This window comes from Mustela putorius, unplaced genomic scaffold, assembly GCF_011764305.1.
Source record: "Mustela putorius furo isolate JIRA1106 unplaced genomic scaffold, ASM1176430v1.1 tig00003858_pilon_pilon_pilon, whole genome shotgun sequence".
In the NCBI taxonomy this organism is placed as follows: domain Eukaryota; kingdom Metazoa; phylum Chordata; class Mammalia; order Carnivora; family Mustelidae; genus Mustela; species Mustela putorius.
Genome location: NW_025422010.1, coordinates 19,485,865 through 19,503,566, shown reverse-complemented (window position 1 = coordinate 19,503,566; position 17,702 = coordinate 19,485,865). Strand labels below are relative to the sequence as shown.

The window sequence follows — 17,702 nt, the reverse complement described above, 5'->3', positions numbered from 1 at the left end:
GCAAACAGTTCAGTGAGGCTCTGACTTAAATAGTTGTAATGCTATTAAGATTCCTGCACCCCGTGTCAGCTTCCCCTGCTGTTTAGAAAGCAACATCAAAGCTCACCTCCCTGGCTCTCTTACCAGTACACGGAACCAAGGTTTGATTCCTTGCTGAGCCTTCTCTAAGCTGCTTTGGTGTTTCAGGCAGTAGCTAAGCCCAGCGGTTGGGATGCAAGGTTATTACGCTTGGCATTGTTCTAAGGCTGTGGGGGAGAAGGGGCAGTGAGCCAGCCCGTCGCCTATTCTTCTCCCTGGTGACTAAGGAGGATTACTGGAAGCTCTAGAAATGACTGGAGCCCTGGTTATGTTGCAGAAATAAGCCCCTCCCCCGCCCAAAGGCCCATGCAGGCTTTGTACCAGGTCACCATGACTTTGCACTTGCCCCCAGGAGTTTAAGAAGAGTGTGTGTGTTCCTTAAGGGATGTTGAAAGGAGCAGTAGATCCGCATGAAAGGAGCAGCCTGGTCTTCAGGGCTGAGCCCCCTAAACCAGAAGAAGAGCTTCCCCTTCATCCAAGAGAAAAGGCAAGAGAGCCCTCACGCACCCCTGGCACTAGGCCAGGGACCAGCACACATGCGTCCTGTTTCCACATACCGTCTTTTGGAAGCTGGACCCCAGTTTCTCACAGAAACAATCCTTTAAGCAATGAGTATAGATCTAGGAAGGTCCTTAGACATTTGCTTCGCTTTATAACATAGACACAACCTTCAGTTACATTATTATGAGTTAAATGTATGTCCAACAGGATTTATGGGCTTCTTGTCACTATTTATAATATTTCTGTACAAAAAAGAAAGTTCATTCCACCTCGGAGCTTCAGATCTCAGGCACACCTCCCGGTCCCCTCCCCCAGTGACCGGCTGCTAGGCGGGCGCCTCTGCTCTCACCGGGAGCCCTTTTGTCACAGGGAGAGGAGAGGATGGTGGTTTGGGGTTTCTCCCTGCTCTCTAGGGTCGACGGGGGTAAAGGATTTGTTCTCTCCGTCGCTCTAGAAAGCAGAACTTGGACTCACAGGTGAGGTTGTAAGAAGCAGCTGTTGGGTCAGTCTGAGGAAGGGCTCCCCCTGGAGGGAGAAACCGTATGCCCACGGCCTTCCGTGATAAGACGCCCGTCGATGCTGGCTGGAACCCCGTGGCCAGAGCTGCTCAACCAGGGGGACGTGCCCCTCATGTGAAGTCTTGGAGCAGAGTCGGGAAGCCAGCTCTGAGGCCAGTGAGGAAGGCATCACCGCCCTGGGAGGGCAGTCAACCAGTCAGTACGGTAATATTCTGTTGCTCGTTTGTTAGATGCCAAGTGTGGGAGCTGATGGCTTCTTGCATGTCCCTTTCAGCCTCAGAGAGACTGCTGCGTGTGAGCAGCTCCCGTGGCACAGATGAGACGAAAGCTGACAAGCAGCTAAGCAATGCCCGAGCCACAGTTGGGACTCAGTTGGTTGTTTCAGTGGCCTAACACTTAGTTCATTCCTGTGCTAAGCGGGGCACACGGGACAAGTTACCTTTATGTCAGAGTCACTCACATGGGTGACATTTCTCCCTGGGAATGTGGTGTGCACAGCCTGTGTGTTTCACAGAGTTGGCCTCCCAGGTGCACGTCCAAAATGTAAAGACGCTGTCACCAAAATGTGCGTGTGTGGTGGGCAGGTGCGTGGGGGAGGTGGGACAAGACAGGAAGCACGTGTTGGCACCTCTGATCAAGGGCATTTCGTCACCATGCACCTCCCGTCATAATCCTGCAGGGATGGCCCAGCCCGGTGCCCAGAAGAGCTTTGTGGGAAGAATTTGGGGGTTCAGAGAGACAGCAGATTGTCTACGGAGAAGCTGAAAATAGAGAATGTACAGACCTCCAGGCCTCCCCCGTCTACAGTTTTCCCACTACCTTTTCATTTTAGGATCGGCGACTGTATTTCTTTCTGCGCTGATGGGAAAGTCATGATTCGACTTTAATGTTTTCCTCTCTAAATGTTCTGCTAGCCTCTGTGGAATAACAGGGTTCAAAGACTGTGCCCTCAATCCTGACAAGGTTAGGGATACTTGCGTGGTGTCCTGTCGTCAACCCCTGTCTGCTGAAAGCCCTCGGCGGCTGTGAGAGGTGTCCTCGCTGTGCTGTGTCTGAGGCAGAGCGTTTGTTGGAGCACAGTCACCCCCGCCCCCTGGGTCCGGATGAGCAAGACCCACCACCTCCTTCCCGGGCGCAGGGGAGGGAGGCGAGGGAAGGAGCAAACCCCACCTTGCAGCCCACGCTCCTCCTGCCCCTCCTGCCTCCCAGCTGACGTTTGCTCGGGACAAGCAGGCAGTTACGGGGCCAACCCAGCGGCTGGGCAGGCTGGGCAGGGACGTGAGAGTCCCCACCACAGAGGGAGGGATCCCTTGCTGTGCTGCAGGCGGGCACCAGGCAGCTCTGTGGGCCCCCAACCTCCAGGCTCAGGGGACAGAGAAGCTAACCTCTCGCCATCTCTTACAGCCTCCTGCTCGGGGGCCTTGGAGAGGCCTTGCTGGTTTTCTCCGAGCGGAAGGGCTCCTAAGGGCACGAAGAGTCAACTCAAAGGCTGCCAGCTGGTGTACTCGGCCCCCGGTCATCGGAACTCCCTGTGGAGTGTGTCCGAGGCCCGAAACCAGGGAAAGTGAGGCTGCCACGTCTCACTGCATCAAGAAGAACTCCGTCTGGGGGTCTGTGGCCTGCTGCAGAGAAGGGACTGTGTTGTGTCTTCCTGCTTCAAGAGACTCCCTCGAGTCCTGCTGACCACGCTGTCCAGTGGGGCAGACCCTGATCCGGGGTCCCCCCCGCCCCCCGTATGGGGCTGGCTCTGCTCCCTTAGACTGATGCACAGGCCTCCTTGTCAAACACTTGTCACCAGGCACTGCTTTGACTACTTGATGGTGGGCTCAAGGTATTCCATGGCACTTTTTGTTTTGTGATTTTACATCTTTGGAGACTCTTCTGGGGACGTCCTTCCCTTGCTCTCGTGGGCTTGCCTGGAGCCCACCTTACCTGCTTACGAGCACAGACGGAATTCCCCAGGAGGGTTTCCACTGGGGGGGCAGGCATAGCAATGAGGGTCGACTGGGAGTTCTGAGCCAAGTGAGACACCAGCAAGGACACTATTACTCTGGATTGAGTGCTGAAGTCTTTTGGTGACCCTATGTTGTGTTGAATTCTGTACACACTTTCTTTGGCCTGTATTAGGTTCACTCTCTCCTCCATGATCAACAGAGGGAATAGGGCTTATAACTCCCGATACTCCCTGGACAGTGAAACAAACCTAGAACATACATGTACACACAGGCACACACATTTATAATCCTCTTCCTTAAAGCTTTTAATCCATTTAATTCCCCGATGGCTCAGAGAAGATTTCAGATCATTGAACGCTGAAGTATATTTTTCAGGCCAGATTAAAAATTGGATTAAAACCCTAAACCTTGCTGTGAAGTGTCTAAACCTGGTGATTCACAGACCTGTACCCCTGGGGATAAAAATATATGTTTATAAAAAATAGAAAATTTAAAAAAGAAAAAAAAATACCCTAAACCTTGCCTCTCTGGGAGTCAAAAGGAAGGAATATGTATGAAATGGTAACTTGATCCTGAACCCACACTGAAGGGTTAGGAGAATAGTGTCTCACTCCAATATTTCTGCTCATGACGGGGTCCGAATCCCCTAGCTATTCTGCCGGGTGTTGGTTTTGGTCACTTGGAGATGTAGAAGGTAGTGGAGTCACCGTGAGCCTTCCCCAGGCAGGAAGCCAGGCTTGCAGTGCTGGACACGTGCGTCATCGATGGAGAATCATCTTTAGCATCTGGGAAGTGAGCCTGTCCATTCTTGGCTCTGTGAAGAATTAGGTTAGCTCAGTCAGGGGCCACTCTTCCTGCACATTCTCTCCGGCTTGTTGAAAAAGTAAATGGAGGGGTGTCTGGGTGGCTCAGTGGGTTAAGCCGCTGCCTTCGGCTCGGGTCATGGTCCCAGGGTCCTGGGATCGAGTCCCGCATCGGGCTCTCTGCTCAGCGGGGAGCCTGCTTCCCTCTCTCTCTGCCTGCCTCTCCATTTACGTGTGATCTCTGTCTGTCAAATAAATAAAATCTTTAAAAAAAAAAAAAAGTAAATGGAAAACGAAACAACTGGGAATGAGTTCATATTCTTTGGAACTTGGGTACCTTAAATCTCTTTTCTGGTTTTTTCCTGGTCTCTGTGTGTTATTTAAGATAAAGATGTTCAGGGGCGCCTGGGTGGCTCAGTGAGTTAAGCCGCTGCCTTCGGCTCAGGTCATGATCTCAGGGTCCTGGGATCAAGTCCCGCATCGGGCTCTCTGCTCTGCGGGGAGCCTGCTTCCTCCTCTCTCTCTCTCTGCCTGCCTCTCTGCCTACTTGTGATCTCTCTCTGTCAAATAAATAAAATCTTTAAAAAAAAAAAAAAAAGATAAAGATGTTCAGAGTGACCTTGACACAGAGACTGTTTCAGCTGGCTTTGAGTTCTTCATCAAGTTGAACTTTATAAAGGCTGAGGATCAAGCAGAAAACCGACGTGAGAATTGCCCTTGTTCTTCTGCCCCCACAAAACTCTCTCCGTACGACTGAGTCCTTCTCCTTTTGTGGAAAGTGGCATCTTGACCAAATGTCATCACGAGCCTGTCTTTCCAAGTGTCATTCAGGCAAATGGAGATTCCTAAGTCTGGAAAGAATCATGCTCAGTTAATAGGCCCATTTCTGGTTTCCAGGAGACCTGGTTTTTTTCTTTTTCTTTTTTTAAGATTTTATTTATTTATTTGAGAGAGAGAGAGAGAGAGAGAGAGGATGAGCAGGAGAAAGTAGCAAAGGGAGAAGCAGGCTCCCCGCTGAGCAAAGAGCCTGATGCGGGGGCTCCCAGGACCCTGAGATCATGACCTGAGCCAAAGGCAGAGGCTTAACCCACTGGGCCACCCAGGCACCCCCAGGGTCCCATTGTTTTTATTTTTTAATTTTTTAGTTGGAGTAGAGTTGACACATGTTGTATTGATTTCAGGTGTATGACGGAGTGATTTGACAAGTTTATACAGTATACTCTGCTCACCACAAGTGTACCTTCTGTCCCCAGACATCGCTATCTACTATTGACTGTGTCCCTCATGCTGTGCTTTTTATTTCTGTGCCTTACTCGTTCCATAACTGGAACAGAGCTATCTCCCCCCTTCACCTGTTTTGCCAAACCCTATACTCCCAACCCCTCTGGCAATCATCAGTTTGTTCTCTGTATTTATATTTTTGATTCTACTTTTTGTTTGTTCATTTTTTTAAGATTCTGTTTATAAGTGGAGTCATATAGTATTTGTCCCTCTCTGACTTATGTCACTTACCATAATATCTTCTAGGTCTATCCACCTTGTCTCACATGGCATGATCTCATCCCTTTTTTATGGCTGTTTAATATTCCTCTGTGTGTGTGTGTCTGTGTCTGTGTTTTCCACATTTGCTCTACCCATAGGTCTATCAGTGGACACTTAGTCTGCTTCCATGTCTGGGCTGTTATAAACAATGCTCCAGCAAACATAGGGGTGCATATGTCTTTTCAAGTTAGTGTAGGTCTTCTTTGGAGAAATGTCTGTTCAGGTCCTCTGCCCATTGTTTTAAACAGATATTTTTTTTTTTTTTTTTTTTTTTTTTTTTTGGTGTTGAGCTGTTATAAGCTCTTTATATATTTTGGATATTAACCCCTATTGACTATATCGTTTGCAAATATCTTCTCCCATTCACTAGGTTGTCTTTCTGTTTTGTTGATGGTTGCTGTGCAAAGCTTTTTGTTTTGATGTGGTCCCACTAGTTTATTTTTGGTTTTGATTCCCTTGCCTCAGGAGACGTAGTTAGAACACTGTTGCTCCGGCTGATGTCAGAATGATGACCGCCTGCGCTCTCTTCTAGGATTTGTATGGTTTCAGTTCTCACATTTAGGTCTTTAATCTGTTTTGATTTATTTTTGTGTGTAGTGTAAGAAAGCGATCCAGTTTCATTGTTTTAAAATCTCAGGTCTTTTCTTACCTTGACATTAGCCGGAGGCAGAGGATAAAGTATTTCTTCAGTAGACCATTCTGTTTCCTTCAGCTTCTTTCTTTTCTAGGGCTTTTTCTCTCCCCAGGCCTTAACTTCTGTGTTTTATTCCCAAGTTCACATGCTCAGCTCTGAATGCCGGTGAGCCCAGAGGTCTGTAGACCTGGGGCCAGCCCAGATTACAGCAGCCTCTTGAGCTCTCATTATCTGTGGCTCTCTGGGCCCCTCTCTGGGCTCCTGTCTGAGGGGGGAATCCCCAGGTAACATTTCTATCAAAAATGATCTGTTTTGCCATGTCCTGTCTGGATCCTCATGATCTCTGACCTTGCTGGCCCCACGTCAAAGTCAAGGTGATTGCTTTTTTCATTTGTACAAATAAAGAGTGTGCTTTCCATCAAGAGAGGCAAGGTTCTGTGTGATTGTGTATGGTTACTAATTTGCTGTGGATAGAAAGAAAAATAAACCATTTGAATTTATGGCAATTTGCCTTTCTTCTCTTCCCTTCAAACTCAGCTGGAGAGTATTGCAAAAATTGTTGTTGTCCTTGGGAGTAGGGACTGGCAGTGTGGGAAAGGTCCTTGCATCTTAAACACAGGCCCAGACTTCTACCAACGTCTAGGCTACTTAGTTCTTGACTAGGGAGGCCGACCCAGCTCCTTCTGCGAAGGCTGTGCTGTCCAGCAGGGTGACTCAGCATAGCCACATGTGACCATTGAGCACTGAAATGGTAAGCATCCAAATTCAGATGTGGTATAAATCAGTGTAAGTGTACGTGGATTTCAAAGATTTAGTATAAAACAATGAAGTAAAATTTTTGTAATAATTTTTATGCTAGTTATGGATTGAAATATGTTGATATGTTACGTTAAATAAAACAATATCAAAATGAATTTCTCATTTCTTTTTACCCTTTTTAATGGGCACACTAGAAAATTGCAGTCTAGATTTGGCTCGTGTGACATTTCTGTTGGCCGGCACTCATCTGAAACGGCTCACTTAGGGCACCTGGGTGGCTCAGTGGGCTAAGCCTCTGCCTTCGGCTCAGGTCATGATCTCAGGGTCCTGGGATCGAGCCCCGCTTTGGGCTTTCTGCTCAGCAGGGAGCCTGCTTCCCCCTCTCTCTGCCTGTTGCTCTGCCCACTTGTGATCTCTCTCTGTGTCAAATAAATAAATAAATAAATAATCTTTAAAAAAAAAAAAATAAGAAAGAAAGAAACAGCTCACCTACCCTGAGCGAGGGAAGTGACTGAGGAGATGGGTGTTGGCAGCAGCTGCTGGGGTTACTGACCCCATCACATTGTCTAAGACAATGAGTTATTGAATGCTTGTCAAATGCTGCTGTGTGCCGGGCACTTCCTGTGTGTCATGTCATTTCGTTTTACCAATGGTGGGGCAGGCAGCAGTCTCCCCCATTTTACCAAGGAGATTCAGAGAGGTTCAGTAACTTTCCCAGGGTCACCCAGCAAGAACTCAAACCGAGGTTTCTCTGATGAAGTCTGTCCACCTTCTCCGCAGAGACTTCTATTGCGAAGGAGAAAGGATGCCCCTCACATTTTACAGCGAGTTGTCCATTCTGCACTTAAGTGCTTCCATGTGGTTGTCTGACATCAGTGAGGTCACTCGTGGCTTTCTCCCTGGAGACCACGTGTTTGCCGAAAGGTGGGGTCTGTGGCCCGTGTCCCAGCTGCCTTCCCAGTGTCCCTGTCGGTCCCACCAGCCTCCTCCCTTGGGGTTGCATCTGAAATCCGCCCTGCCTGGGGATGGAGCAACCGATAGCCCTTCGGGAACGGCGTTCCTCCCACCTGAACTGTAGCTCTCACCGATTCCAGCCACGGTTGGATGCTCAGGTTCAGTTTCTCGGGGGCTGGCATGCTTTGGTGGCTGCGGGGTCTGAAGGTTGAAGGAGCCTGGGTGGCAGTGCACTCGGTCTGCAGGCCCACCAAAGGGGGCTTGGGGAAAGTACTGAAATAGGATCTGGAATCATCTGGAAGCTCAAGGCGTTGGGACTCTTTGGGAGTCTGTGGTCTTTTGATTCTCGTTCCGGGGAAGGCCAGTCAACGGAGTGAGGCTTTTGAGCTTCTCCTGGCCCTGCCCTGGCTTCAAGTTCTGTCCCTCTGCCCCGCCCAGAGGGAGGCTGTGCTGGCTTATTCCCCTGAAGGAACGTCCACACCCTGCCCCGAGAGTATTCATTCCCCTGCGTGGTTTCTGGCCCTTTCTCTCGGACCTGAACTGGCTCTGTGACTTGCTTGCTGCCAGTAGGATGTGGTGGAAGTGATGCTTCCAAGGCCAAGTCAAAAGCAGCCTTGCAGGGGCGCCTGGGTGGCTCAGTGGATTAAGCCGCTGCCTTTGGCTCAGGTCATGATCTCAGGGTCTTGGGATCGAGTCCCGCATCGGGCTCTCTGCTCAGCAGGGAGCCTGCTTCCCTCTCTCTCTCTCTGCCTGCCTCTCTGTCTACTTGTGATTTCTCTGTCAAATAAATAAATAAAATCTTAAAAAAAAAAAAAAAAAAAAAAAAAAAGCAGCCTTGCAGCATCTGCCTTAGTCTTCTGGAACAGTCTCTGGGAGCCCTGGGTTGACTGATTTTATGCACAAGTCTGGCCCCCCTGAGGCTTCCATGCTGCAGAGACCAGGTCAGGTGCTCCAGTAGACAGGCTCTGCTGAGTACCCCCTTCTTAACATCCACCAGACCACCAGACTGTGAGGGGAAGCTGGCCTGCACCCCCTAGACCAGCCCATCTGCCAGCTGACTGCTGTCCAATGACCTCAGTGGATGCCACGTGGAGCAGAAGAATCACCCAGCCCAGATGCACCTGCGTGAATTCTCAACCACCGAATTAGGAGATAGGGTGAAATTGTTTTAAGCTGGTACTTTTCCAGAAAGTCTGTCACACAGCCCTAGATAAGGGAGCAGAGGTCTTAGAACGCTGATCCTCTTAGTGGCTCCGATCTGAGTGCTCTGAGCTTCTCCCCAGAAAAGACCATCGCTCCAGGGGAAGCAGTCCCTGCTCTAGCTGACCCCCAGCTCCAGGAGGAGGGCCCCAGCTGCCGGTCCCAGCTTGCCAGAGCTGGGCTACCGGGCAGATCTGTGCTCTGGGTTAACGTACCTCCTTCACTCACTCATTCATTTGAGACATACCACGTCAGGATCTGTTTGGCCTTCCTGAAGCTTGTTTCCTAGTAGTGATGGAGACAGAAGACAAAGGAGTAAATAACAGAATTTCAGAGAGCTAAGGGCTTTTAAGAAAGTAAAGCCCAGAGGGGAAACTCAGACTCTTCGGAGCATCTCCTGAAACATAAGGAATTTCTCTTCTAAAACGGGTGGGATCTCACGCACACTTGAGCATGATGTCCCAGGGGCTGCTGTGCTGCCTGGCCTGGCGCTGAGGTTGACTCTGCGCCCTGCAGTGCTGCTCCAAGTGTGCCCCCTGTGTGGCATGTCACCACCCTCACCAGGAGCCTCTGGGGGAGGGATTGCCAGTGGTCTCCTTTACGGAGAAGAAGGCAGACACAGAGGTGAGTAACTCCCCTGAGGCCCTGAGGTCTCCTTAGAAAGGGCATGAGGACTTGAAAGAGGCCACCTGAGCTCGCAGCCCCGCCAGCCAGCGGGCCCTTCCCATGCCAGGGGACAGGGGACCCGGGGACCGAGGACGGAGAGAGCAGAGTCAGAGTGGGGAGGTCTGACCATGCGCTGGGAGGGGCGGCCAGTGGCAAAACCCAAGCCAGGGAGGGACTAGAGAGGGAGTCGGGTCAGCCTGGCCTCGCTGATCGGAGTGCTGGGGTGGGAGAGAACCCTGGTCCCTCCATACTGGCTGCAGGAGTGGCGGCTGCAGGGTGGTGCTGCTCATGGCCAGGCACTGCAACCCCTCCCCACCCCCCGGCCCTGATGCTGGCCACCTGCCAGCAGCCCCTGGGTCCTCTGAATGGGACAGCAAACCATCAGGAAGGCGGAGCCCATTCCGGAGCTCGCACAAGGCTCCCTCTGTTCTGGAACCTTTCAGAGGCAGCAGACACCCTGAGCTCCTGGTGAAACGGAGGTTCTTTGCTCCGGCAGGGAGCTGACTTTTGGTGGCCTGCCCTAAGTAAAACAAACTGGTGTATAAAGCTTTGTGTGGTTCCCTCCAGGATCCACTGGGGAGGGGTCTGAAGGAACCGCGCCCCCTTCACCCCCCAAGCTCCCTGCCCTTGGCAGCTGAGTGTGGAATCCCATTTCAACAACTGCCTGAGCCAAAAGGAACATTTGAGTCATTTATTTCCTGCCTGCGGTGTGAAAGGGCCCGCAGGGCTGGCAAGGCCAGGCGCTTGTGCCTATTTGTCTTCACACCATCATTCCGAGGGAGCCTCTGGGAGAGCAGTGGAGCCTAGGAAGGCCCGGGACTTAATCCAGGCCTGGTTCCCAGGCGTCTGTGAGGCCCCTGGAAGTTACCAGGTGCTTCGGGACGAGGGCGCTAAGTCAGAGGGAGAATCCCAGGGCTTGTCCAGGCTCTGTCTGTGCTGTGGCAAGTGACGTCAATCATTCTTTCACTTTGTCCTCACTCCTTCATTCTTCACACCCGCGTTGAATGTGTGGGGGCTGGTCTTGGTTGCAGGTGCTTCTAGGTGCTCCATTGCTGAAGTGGGGGGGGTCTGGCTCCTCATATAGGTGAGGCTGTGGGCGGATCCTGCCTCCCACCTCGGTTCGAGGTTATCCCCAAAGCCAATTTGCCCTTGTTCTGGCAGGAGCAGCTCCATGGGACTTTCTGTGTGATCAGAGGCAGAAAGCAAATACAGTGACCCTGGTACAAGGCAGAGGAGAAGGGTGCTGACCCCTGCACAGCTGAAAATCCACGGACTTCTGACTTCCCGAAAACTTAATTTCTAATAGCCTACTGTTGACCAGAGCCTTACTGATAACCTAAATAATTGATTATACATATTTTGTAAATGCATTATAGACTGTATTCTTATCATTTAAATTAGAGAAAAGAAAATTCTATTAAGATCAAAAGGAAGAGAATATGCATTGATAGTACTTTAGGTATATATTTTTTTAAAAAATCCGTGTGTAAGTGGACCTGACAGTTCAAACACATGTCCTTCAAGGGTCCCTATATCCGTTTCCTGTTCTCACAGAGGCCCTGAGTCTCCAAGAAGACCCCCCACCCCAGACAGAGCTGTATTTTAAAAATGTAGCTTTACTGAGATGTAATTCACATGCCCTACAATGTATCCTTTTAAAGTGTACAATTCAGTGGGTTTTAGTATGTTCATGGGACTCCTCAACCATCACCACAATCTAATTTGAGAACATTTTCATCACCCCAGAAAGAAACCCTGCACTCATGGCCGTTCATTCCTCCCTCCCCAGCTCCTGGGCAATGTACTTTCTATGTCTATAGATTTGTGGGTTCCAGAGATCTCATATGAACAGAGATCATGAGGCACATGGCCTTTTGTGTTAAACTCAGGGGTTTTTTTTTTGTTTTTTTTTTTTTTAAGATTTTATTTATTTATTGGACAGAGAGATCACAAGTAGGCAGAGAGGCAGGCAGAGAGAATGGGGGAAGCAGGCTCCCCGCTGGGCAGAGAGCCCGATGTGGGGCTTGATCCCAGGACCCTGGGATCATGACCTGAGCCGAAGGCAGAGGCCCAACCCACTGAGCCACCCAGGCGCCCCGTTAGACTCAGGTTTTTAAGTAGTTCATAAAATTCTTTCGAAGGCTGCTTTCCTTAACAGCACATCTCTGCCCGGGGCGGGAGTCCTGAACACGGGCGGTGGAAAAACTTAGGGTGTAGGGATAGGACCTGCACCAGCACCTGGAGGCAGGTGAGGGGGCTCAGGAGAGAGGCAGCAGGAGGGGGCGTGGTCGACACTCTTCCAGAGCCCTGGGGGCTCCAGTTTCAGTTTATTTCTCAGCGATGCCTCATTTGATCCCCAGGCCTTCGGTCAAGTCTGTTATCACAAGACAGGCCGGTGTTGGCTGCGCTTTGGGGAATACAGGGGCCGGGTCTCCTGCGTGTGCTGACGTTGGACAGGGGAGAGGAGGACTGGTCACCACTCTCAGGTGGCAGCCCTTGAAGCTTTGGGCTCCCAGCCACTCCTCTCATGGGGTCTTCATGGTACAACTGAGTCAAACGTGTGCTTTCTGTTTGTGTTTCTGTCAACGGTTTATCATGTCTCCTCTAAGTCAAACATTCTGTCCTGGGCAAAAGGAAAAAACAAACATGGCGGTTGGGGGAGTTTGTTCTCCAGCACAGCCCATTCATGTGCACATGACGTGAGGACATGGATTGGGAGGCAGAGAATGGAGAGCATCACGGGGAGCGGCCCTCTCCAGGTTCCCGGCCACAGCCTTGATGGAGGCCCCATGGAGGCCCGTTTGGAACCTCACCGCAGATGAGGGCAACAGACCTGGGGGACGGAGGGGCTAGGAAAGCCGTCAGCCTGTGCTGGGGATGGTTCCCACCTCTGCAGCACCCCTACCCCTGTCTGTCACCCCTGCTCAAGCTCACCGCGGTCCACCTCCCCCCCCCCCCCCCCCCCCGAGCACTGGAGCTCTCAGCTGCTGCTCCCGCAGGCCGTGTGGAGACGGCTAATTGCTTCCCCAGCCTACATCTCTTCTTCTCAGTGTATGTGTTTGCTGGGTCTGCAGTAACAAGACCACAGACCGCGTGGCGCAAACAACGGAAATGTCTTGCCTCACGGTGCTGGAGGCTGGGAGTCAGAGATGGAGGTTTTGGTGGGCTTGGTTCCTTCTGAAGGCTGAGAGGCAGCGATCCGTTCTGGGCCTCTTGTCCCCGTGTCTCCTCACATGGTCTCCCTGCTGTGCATGTGCCCGCGTCCCAATCCCCTTTGTTTATAAGAACACCAGACAGGCTGGATTAGGACCCACCCTAACTCCCTCACTGTAACTTGATTAGCTCTGCAGAGACCCTATCTCCAAAGACGATCACATTCTGAGGTTCCAGGGGTGAGGACTCCAACGTGCCTTTATGTGGGGGCCACAGTTCATCCCGTGACACTTGGGAACAGCAGTAACAGTGAGCAGTTTACTTGAGAGGCTGTGTATACAGCTAACAGATGCATACCCTCCCCCCACCACCACCACACCCCCCCACTCCCACCACCACCACCACCCCCTACCCCCCGTGTAGCCCATGCTGCTTATTTGGGTTCAGGCCTACAAGATGTAAGCAGAATTTGGTGGGCGACCCTTGGGGACAGTTCCTTCAAAGAGCTCAGAGAGGTGGACTTCCTGCCTTCTTCCAGCTTTTTTCTTAGACTGAGGTCATGATAGCTGGGGTTCTAGCATGTATCTTGGGTCCCTCCAACCTTCAGGTTGGAAGCTGTGTTTTAAGGACAGTGGAGCTGATGCCGGAAGGAGCTGGGTTTCTGACAAGACAGTGAAGCCAACATGGCACCCATGGGCTGCCCACCTCCAGCTGTGTCAGGTGGGAGAAAATACTTAAGTCCTCCCTTGTTCATTCTAGTCTCTGTGACTAGCTGCCAAAGGTGACCCTAGTGTAAAGAGTCTCCAAGGAGCCGTGGGGTGGTGCGGGAAAGGCATGTGGTGATACTGGGGCGTGAGACATACAGGAGTGAGTGAAGGCCTCTTCTCTCATCTCTTCATACACACAGTTGCCTCACAGCATAAAAATGACTTCTCTGTTCTCTGCCCTGCCCTCTAGGTTGTAAGCTCCCAGAAGACAGGTCCATGTCTGCTTATCACTGTTTCCTCAGCGCCTCCCACAGAGTCTGCCCACAGAAGGTGTTCTGGATATGTGGGCCTGAATGGACTTTAAATCCTCTACACTTGCCAACTCTGTGGTCTTGGACTCTGAGTCTCCATTTGTGTGACAATAAAAATGGAGGGTATAATACCAGGGCTATTTCAAAAAGCAAAGCCCAGTTAAATGTGTAGCATTTAGCACAATGCCTAGCGCACGTTGGATGCCCAGGGAAGGGAGTAATATCAGTATTACGATTTCCTAGAAAAAATCTTGTTCTAGCCCGTGTGTGAGACTCCACTTACCTTCTGACAACCAGAGTTTACTTTTCCCTAAGACCAAGTCTCCGGTTTACACACATTCTGTTCAAGAGGTTCCCATCTTATTCTCTTGGCTGTCTTTGGGTCTTGAGAACCTCATTAGTACATGCGTTCCTGGGTTGCCTCCGTTCAAGGTCTGGCACAGTAAGCCTTCCAGGCTCAGCCAGCTTAGCAGCTAAGTCAGAATATAGGAAGAGTTTGGTGCTATACGTTCTGCCCAAGGGTCTTGGTGAGTGAAAAGGGTCTTCCCATGAGAAGAGTAGGGAATCCGTGGCAAAGATGGTACCAGTGTTCACGGTTCCTCATGCCCGTTTGCCATGCGATGGAACCGCTTCACCACTGCCTGCCCCTGAGGCAGCCCTGTGACTTGTTTGGCTTTTAAAGGCAGTGGAAGTGACACCAACAGTTTTGAGCTAAGGCCTTAAGAAGACTGACGCTCTTCTACTCGCTCTCTCAGACTCTTCTCTGAGCCCTCTTCTCCACCAGGCCCTTTCCTTGGCTGCGGAGTTCAGAAGCTGATGCTTCCATCTTCTGGAAGATGAGAGACCGCGTGGAGCAGGGCTAAGTCCTCCCCACCGGGGCCATCCCAGACCAGCCGTCGGCCCTCAGCTGATCACGGACACCCTAAAGGAGCCCGGTGGAGATCCGCTGAGCCTGGCTTAGGCAAGCAGAACTGTCCAACTGACCCCGAGGGGCACGAGAAATTGTGAATGTCTGTTAGTTGATACCGCCGCGATTGGGGGTTTGATTTGCAGCGATATTGTGGTCACCATGGGTGACGACGGGTACAGCGGAGAAGGAAAAGGTAAGAGAGGCAGAGCAGAAGGATGTTTGGAAAGAGCCACCGCCCTGAGCCCTATTGTACCGTTCCCCTGGCATTAGAGAGGGGACAGCTCTCTCTCTCTTAGACTGCCATACCCCGGGAGGGGAGGGGGGAGGGGGCTGCTGCTGACTGTGTGTGTCCTGCAGTCACCGGGCAACAACCCAGAGGCTGGGGAAGACAGAGCCTCGGGGGCAGGGAGGGACTGGCGGAGCTGGGGTGGCCTCAGTCTGTGCCCATTGGGGGACAATGGGGAAAACCAAGTCCTGTGTTCCACACCACTTCGAGTAAAGGCAGGGGGACCGATCTGTGAATAGCAGGCTGAAGAACTTTGAAATGTCGGGGCAGAACACACTGCACGCTGGAGTCCCTTCTGGAATATTCTGCTCCCTGGTCTGGGCCCCACCCTGCCCTGGGCCTACTGTTCTCCCACACAGCATCTCTTGCCTCCTCAGCCATTTCTTTATTTTCGTATCTTTAAAAATGTGGTGGGCGCCTGGGTGGCTCAGTGGGTTGGGCCTCAGCCTTCGGCTCAGGTCATGATCTCAGGGTCCTGGGATGGAGCCCCGCATCGGGCTCTCTGCTCAGTAAGGAGCCTGCTCCCCCCGCCTCTATCTCTGCCTGCCTCTCTGCCTACTTGTGATCTCTCTCTTCTCTGTCAAATGAATAAATAAGCTCTTTAAAAAAAATTGTGGTAAAATATGTCCAACATAAAATGTACCCTTTTGACTATTTTCAGTGTCTGATTCGGGGATTCACAGTGTTGTACGATGATCACTGCCATTTCTGGAACTTTTCATCACCCCAGACGGAAATTCCATACCTGTTAGACAGTAACTCCCGATTCCTTCTTTCTCCAAGCCCCTTGGGGACCTCGGTTCTATTTCCTGTTGCATGAATTCGCCCATGCTCGGTACCTCATGGAAGTGGGGTCATAAATCTGTTCGTTTGTGTCTCTCGGCTCTTTCTTGTCAAAAGCAAGGCTTCTGTTGTTAGACATCTGAAAAGCAGCCCACCAGGAATATGCCATTTCTTTACGTTTTTATCATTTATTCATTTAAGTAATCTCTACACCCACTGTGGAGCTCAAACTCTCGACCCCAGAATTAAGAGTGATAGTCTTCTGGCTGAGCCAGCCAGGATCCCATCAACACCAAACGTTTTGTTTTTAGACCTCTGAAAACATCCCATCAGGGATCTATACTTTCTTTAATACCCATTTCCTCCTCCGATGCCCCCCTGTAAGAGCTGGGCTGTATGACCGTGACCTTGGGGTATGGGTGTCCCTGTCCTCATCAGATCTCCCCACAAAACAAAACAAATCCCTCCTCCTGACCAAGCTCCTGAATAGGGGCCATGAGGACACCCACCCTGCATTTTCCTTTCCACCTCGCGAGTCCAGCCGGTCTCCCTATGCACTCTGAGCTGCAGGTTTGCTCCCACTCCAGTGGGATGGGGAAGCCGAGGTGCACTGAGGGCACTATGGGCCTCAGGTTTGTCTCACCAAGCCCCAGAGGACAAGGTCCATATTCCTGGAGTGGCCCCAAGGTGCCCCACTCAGTTTTAGGTCAAAGCTTAAAAGATAAGTACTGCTTTAAGAGCAGAGGCCCCCCCCTGGGGCTCCTGGGTGGCTCAGTGGGTTAAAGCCTCTGCCTTCGGCTTAGGTCATGATCTCAGGGTCCTGGGATTGAGCCCCGCATCAGGCTCTCTGCTTGGGAAGGAGCCTGCTTCCCCCTCTCTCTCTGCCTGCCTCTCTGCCTACTTGTGATCTCTGTCTGTCAAATAAATAAATAAATAAATAAATCCTTAAAAAAAAAGAAAGAGCAGAGGCCCCTGGCTTGAGGCAAGTTGTGATCAGACCAGTCCTAAGGGGCCAGACCGTCCAGTGGAGACCGAAGTCTGCAGGCCGACTGTTTGCACAGGTGGGTGAGGTAAAGAGGATGAGGAAGGAAATGTAGAATCTTGCTAAGCCCCCCACCCCAGCACTGCTGCCCACCCCCACTGTACACATGCTCACACACACACACGCATGCATGTTCACACACACACACACACACACACACACCGCTCAGGGTCTCCTGTTTTTCAAGCCCGAGAGGTGAGGGCTGCTCCAGACATAAGTCAAAGGAAGTATTTTTCAGCAGACTCTGGGGGCCATCAGCAGTGGGATCAAAGATGAAACTGATAGGGACGGGGGTCTTTTTCTCTCCCTTTTTTGAGAACTTAGCACTGTTCTGGTCCTTTGGCAAGTTAGGGACAGCACCCGGGGGCCAGTGGACAGGACACTGGTGGCGCTTGAGGTGGGGAGGTTGCCTCTCTACACCCACTGTGGAGCTCCAACTCTCGACCCCAGAATTAAGAGTGATAGTCTTCTGGCTGAGCCAGAGTCTTCTGGCTGAGGTGGGGAGGTTGCCTTGTGGGTACCCAAGGGGGCAGGGGAATTGGGGAGGGAGAACGGGAAGTGGCAGGGAAGGGGAAGGACTGTCAGCCCGTTATTGTGTGTGATTCCCCCTGGGGGCTCTCAGGTTGTCTTTGATCAACTTTGCCCACAGACGGGGCACCAGACAGGAAATTCCACCCTGTCCTAGGCATGGAATTTATTTTTATCCTGTGGCAAAGCGGATTCTCCATTATCAGGAATCCCCTATGTGCCTTTCCTCCATGATCTTCCCCAGAACCCCTGGTCAGGCAAGTCGATTGCCGCCGGCGTTGAGGTCTGCAGAGCGTGCGGACATGATCCTGGGCAGGAGCTGGGGAACGCCTTGAATCCCTGTCCTCCTGTCTTTAAAATGGACAATGGGGC

At 51.4% G+C, this 17,702-nt stretch overlaps 1 protein-coding gene across 4 annotated transcripts in view; it reads left to right on the top strand.

Annotated features, from left to right (window-relative positions):
• The window catches only part of TMEM241 (transmembrane protein 241), a 111,070-nt gene extending 107,612 nt beyond the window's left edge, over positions 1-3,458 (top strand). For 3 of the 4 annotated variants that reach the window (XM_045065448.1, XM_045065447.1, XM_045065446.1), the window contains one exon: positions 2,502-3,458. In XM_045065448.1, the coding sequence (XP_044921383.1) occupies positions 2,502-2,780 (279 nt within the window). In that variant the 3' untranslated portion in view covers positions 2,781-3,458. The remainder of the gene's footprint in view (positions 1-2,501) is intronic. The other variant, XM_013051457.2, reaches the window with a different exon arrangement.
• Positions 3,459-17,702: the final 14,244 nt, after the last annotated feature.